Here is a 5,116-nt window from a genome sequence, read left to right as displayed (position 1 = left end):
TTTCAATTTCCAGCAAGCTTTCCCTGTCGGCCCTCCGGAAAGAGGTGATTTGGTCCTAACCCAGATATCAGCAGACTGTGGTGCGGACTCGGCCCCCCAGATGTGGCCCATCCTCGGGACGAATCCGCCCCATAGTCGGCGGCTCTCTGGGTATCTACTCTACCCTACTGCGGCCCTCTGAAGTGTGGCACAGTTGGCTCAGTCCATTGGTGGATGCTCTAGGCATATCTACATGGTGGCGTCTCCTTCAACTCATGGTACCCCTGGTGGTTATGCGAGTCTGTGAAGAGAGAGAGGGGGGAGTTAGGGAGGCGCAGTCGTCCGCACTGAATTATTCACCTGTCATTTTCCTATTCCTAATTATTCCTATCATTTTTTTTATTTTTTTAAAGGGGGGTTTTTAGGGGGAGAAGCCTCTCTTAGAATTAAATTATCAACGACCCATAATCTTCCTTTTGGGTTTTGCATAATTTCACTTACCACACCGCAGAGCTGAGTAATGAGTGTTTCACTTTCATGTGGCTGTGTCATATTGTTTAACATAACCAAATATGCGGTTTTGAGATTGGAACCTTGTTATTAAAGATCCTACAAGTTCAGTAAACTAGTAAACTGATTTACTCGGTTATGAGAATGCCCTGACAAGGTTTGAATGTGACTGGGGTAGCTCTGAGACTTGGAGTCAAAGATGCTAAACCATCTTACAAATCAGATAAACATTTATTTAATAATTTTCTGAACATCCCAGACAATCCAAACCAAAATGGCCACTAAAAGAATGCGCTTAAGGGTGTAGATGAGGGTGACGCTACCCAGAGTTAGTTTCTCCTCCACCAGGGGGCAGTGCTCTGGGTTATTGATGACGTTACCCCGCGCGTGTCCGAGGATGGTCATGATGTCCACCAGGTTGTGCTTGCCCTCCTCCCGGGCCTCGCGCTCCGCCTCCTCCAGCTCCTCGGCCGCCTCCTGCAGCTGCTCCGCCTCCTCCTCCGTCAGCATGGGCCTGCCGCCGCTCGGCCTCACCTGCGGGGGCGCCAGCGAGCAGATGGCCCTCAGGCGCCCGTACGAGCGCAGGTGCGCCACGTTGGCGCGCAGGAACAGCAGCAGCACGTTGAGGTCGTTGAGGGGGCAGCCCAGCTTGCGTCCCGTGATCAGGCTGAGCGCGGGCAGCACCTCGTAGAGCGACAGGAAGCCCGTGTCCCAGCAGAAGAGGCGGAGGAGGCTGAAGAGGACAATGGGGCCCAGCAGCAGGTAGATGGCGCCGTTGGCCACGCTGATCACCTGGAAGACCAGCAGGCCCGTGATCTTGCACTGGACCAGCTCGGGCACCCAGGGCTGGTCGCGTAGCAACCCCGTGCGCACGAAGCAGCTGAACTCGTCCTGCAGGAAGGCCGACAAGTGGAAGTAGACCAGGTAGAGGCAGGCGGCCGACATGAAGGTCAGCAGCAGGAAACCACGGAGGAAGAGCATGCTGACCAGGAAGTAGGAGCTGTGCTTGCACTGCATGTAGCGCTCCAGCAGCGGGTATTCAAAGTAGCGTTTCTGCTTGGCTCTGTGGAATTCAACGGTTTTAAGAAAATAAATCTAAGACATGCCGTAAAGAATATGCTAGAATTGTGAACACATTGTGGGCTGTGTCATATTGTTTAACATAACCAAATTTGTGTTTATTAGATAGATTGGAAACAGGTTATGAAAGGTCCCTCAAGTAGTAAACTTAAGTACTCATTTGGTTTAATGTGACTGATGTAGCTCTGAGACCTGGAGCCGCAATTGTGAACACGAAGACTCGTACAGAAGAGTGGTAAGTAATATGTGCCAGTATGTTTTAACATGAAGTATAGTGTCAATCCTTACCCAACAAAGAATATTGTAATTAAGGCTAAAAATTACCATATTGAAGGTTGAGATTGTACAATATATAAAATATGTATTGCATTTCAGTTTTATTCTAACATCGTAAACAAAGAATATTTCCCAGGGTGCATTACATAACCTGCCAGAGGCCAGAGACCTTTGCATACTCAGCTCCCAGAGCAACATGTGTATACAGCTGCTGAAAATAAACTGTCAAGTATTGACTGTTTCAGTGCTGGAAGTGATGTGGAGAATGAGCTCTGCGCTGTCTTTGTCCTGACCTCTCTAGCTCGGCCTTGAACTCCAGCGGGTCGCTGCTTTTCTCGCGCAGCTCCACGATGCTCTGGGCGATGATGATGGAGCGGTTGTACGACTTGTCCAGCTCGTCTATGATGAAGAGCAGGTCGGAGCCGAGGCTCGGCATGGCCAGGAAACGCCAGATCAGAGCCGGGAGGTACATCATCATGGCCAGGATGAGCAGAGAGTAGGGGAACATCTGCACGGCGCACACACACACACACACACACACACACACACACACACACACAGACACACACAGGCAGACACACACACACATACACACACACACACACACACACAGACACACATACACACACACACACACACACACACACACACACATACACACACACGCACACACACACACACACACACAGGCAGACACACACACACACACACACACACACACACACACACACACACACACACACACAGAGGCAGACACGCAGAGAAACATGACATTACCTACTGGCAAGAACAGAAGGCACAGCGTGGGCTACGTATAGCAGATCTCTCAGTGGGCTTTGGAGAAACATTGTAATAACTGCGTTTACAACTTGCAGTTAAAACAAACATGACATAAACTCTCTCACCACCACACACACACATACACACACACACACACACAAACAGTCAGAATCATACACAAACACACTCACACATAAACTTAGAAACATCTGGACTTCATTTTATATCATGGGAACCGCCATTTGTGTGGCATTGCGTCGAAGAACTACTGTTTTCCAAGGGTGAGCTTACTTTGTGCACCCACAGGGGGCGCTCCTCGAAGTTGCCATCGCCGTCGTACTCGTGATGCATGAGCGAGTCCCAGCAGTAGGTGTCTACGTACGCCGCCTGTTTCTCCGTGAAGTTGTTGGGTGGGAAACAGCTAATCTGCGGACCTGTGTTTGAAAAAAAAAAGGTTTCACAAATAATGAGCACACATAAGTATACAGTTAGGCACGTACGAGGAACCCATCAAAACATAGCAAACGTATAAATTAGAGTCTTAAGGACAGGGTAGCGGCGCTATCTTGATAGGTTAGGTCTGGGTTTGGGGGTGCAGCTTCGGCAGCCTAGCCCTGCAGATGGCTAAACCACAAAGAAAGTGGCTACACCCTTCCCCTTCATGTTGCCTCCAACATGACAGTTCTGTTCCCTTTACCCAGGGGAAGGCCTGCGGATACATGGATGCATGCTATTAATACAGGCTCTAGTATCCCCATCCAGGAATTACACTCAACCTTACAATTTACTGACCAAAACTAGAATATTCTCCAATCCTTGCTGCTATTATGGACGACTACAGTGTACACTTTGGTACCACCAGTTAAAACAAGGAAAAAAGCAGCATGAATTGTCAATCTTTTTAAGTATACGGAAAACCTGACTGCAGAATAGAGACTGTGTTTTGATTGAATTGGATGTACGGTACATTGAAGAAAACATGCAAAGACACAAAACATGCATTTATAAACAGAACATTTGTCGTTGTGTCCAGCCCATTAAGTCAAGGAAGTCGGCTGCCATTAATCTGATGAGTAGTACGCAGGATGCATGCTGAAGATGATCATAAGATGGTGGGAGCGAGAGAAAAACAGCGGACAGATGACAAGCCAAGCTGATTTGGAGTCTTCCCCTGCATGCTTTAATTACCACGTCCTCTCATTTGACTGGTAAGGAGTGGTAGAGAGGGGAGGAGAGGAGCGGGGGGGTAATTAGAGACCTCCGTCATCATCCGCCATCGTTTTTAATCACCACGCCGCTTATTAACATCTGCACGCGCTGATTGCAAGCCAGCTCAGAGTGATATGATTGCTGGCTCCCTGATCAACAACAACAACCCCCGTCTCTGCAATCTAGCGCTCCTCAGCTGTGCGTTTCGTCCAACAGATGTGAACCCGATGCCGGAGCCGGCGCGGATCTGGCGCGGATCTGGCCAACATCCGTGCCATGGTCAGACACCCGCCGGGGGGTGGGGGGGGAGCATCCTGGACCGTGTTGTCTCCACACAGCCCATGGAGTAACTAACCACTACAACAGAACTACTACAACAGCAAGAGCAGGGGGTGAATAGTGCTGAGTGATGCGAGACAGACACAGGAGGAAGAGGAGCACTGACCGAGGGAGGAAGAAGGAGGAAGAGGAGCACTGAGCGAGGGAGGAAGAAGGAGGAAGAGGAGCACTGAGCGAGGGAGGAAGAAGGAGGAAGAGGAGCACTGACCGAGGGAGGAAGAAGGAGGAAGAGGAGCACTGACCGAGGGAGGAAGAAGGAGGAAGAGGAGCACTGAGCGAGGGAGGAAGAAGGAGGAAGAGGAGCACTGACCGAGGGAGGAAGAAGGAGGAAGAGGAGCACTGACCGAGGGAGGAAGAAGGAGGAAGAGGAGCACTGACCGAGGGAGGAAGAAGGAGGAAGAGGAGCACTGACAGAGGGAGGAAGAAGGAGGAAGAGGAGCACAGACAGAGGGAGGAAGGAGGAGGAAGAGGAGCACTGAGCGAGGGAGAAAGAGGGAGGAAAAGGGAGGAAGAGGATCACTGAGCAAGGGAGGAAGAAGGAGGAAGAGGAGCACTGACCGAGGGACATCTCTCTGGCGAAGGCCATGGAGACGAGCAGAAGAGGCAGCCCCACGGACACAAACTTGATGAACTTGTCCAGAGGCAGCTCCAGCTCCAGGTGGCGCACCCCCACGTCCGCACTCTCCCTCACCAGGGCGTCGGCGAGCATGGCCTGGGCGGCCGCCGCGGCGATAGACATGGCTCTGCTTCTGCACACAACTAGGAGAGATCCGACACACACATCAGAGCTGGGTAACTGAAGCTGACAAAGCAAAGCCAAATCAAACGAATAGATCATTTCTACAAGGAGAGCTTTTCTTTTTGCAAATAAATATACTTCACATAGTGTTTATAATGTTAAGAGTGTACACTGTCTTGGCAGTGGTCATGGATTTTCCTCTAA

The 5,116-nt window shown here is 50.4% G+C and overlaps 1 protein-coding gene across 1 annotated transcript; it reads right to left on the bottom strand.

Moving 5' to 3' along the window:
• Positions 1 to 218: 218 nt before the first annotated feature.
• On the bottom strand, positions 219 to 4,912 carry LOC308367103 (pannexin-3-like; the record flags this gene model as incomplete). Its single annotated transcript, XM_080840923.1, has 5 exons — positions 219 to 280; positions 813 to 1,552; positions 2,139 to 2,353; positions 2,917 to 3,059; positions 4,732 to 4,912. 5 exons carry the CDS (start codon positions 4,910 to 4,912, stop codon positions 219 to 221), a joined length of 1,341 nt encoding a protein of 446 aa, XP_080697049.1.
• Between the last annotated feature and the right edge of the window lie 204 nt (positions 4,913 to 5,116).

This window comes from Sprattus sprattus (assembly GCF_963457725.1).
Source record: "Sprattus sprattus genome assembly, chromosome: 1".
Taxonomy (NCBI): domain Eukaryota; kingdom Metazoa; phylum Chordata; class Actinopteri; order Clupeiformes; family Clupeidae; genus Sprattus; species Sprattus sprattus.
This window is presented reverse-complemented; position numbering and strand designations above follow the sequence as displayed.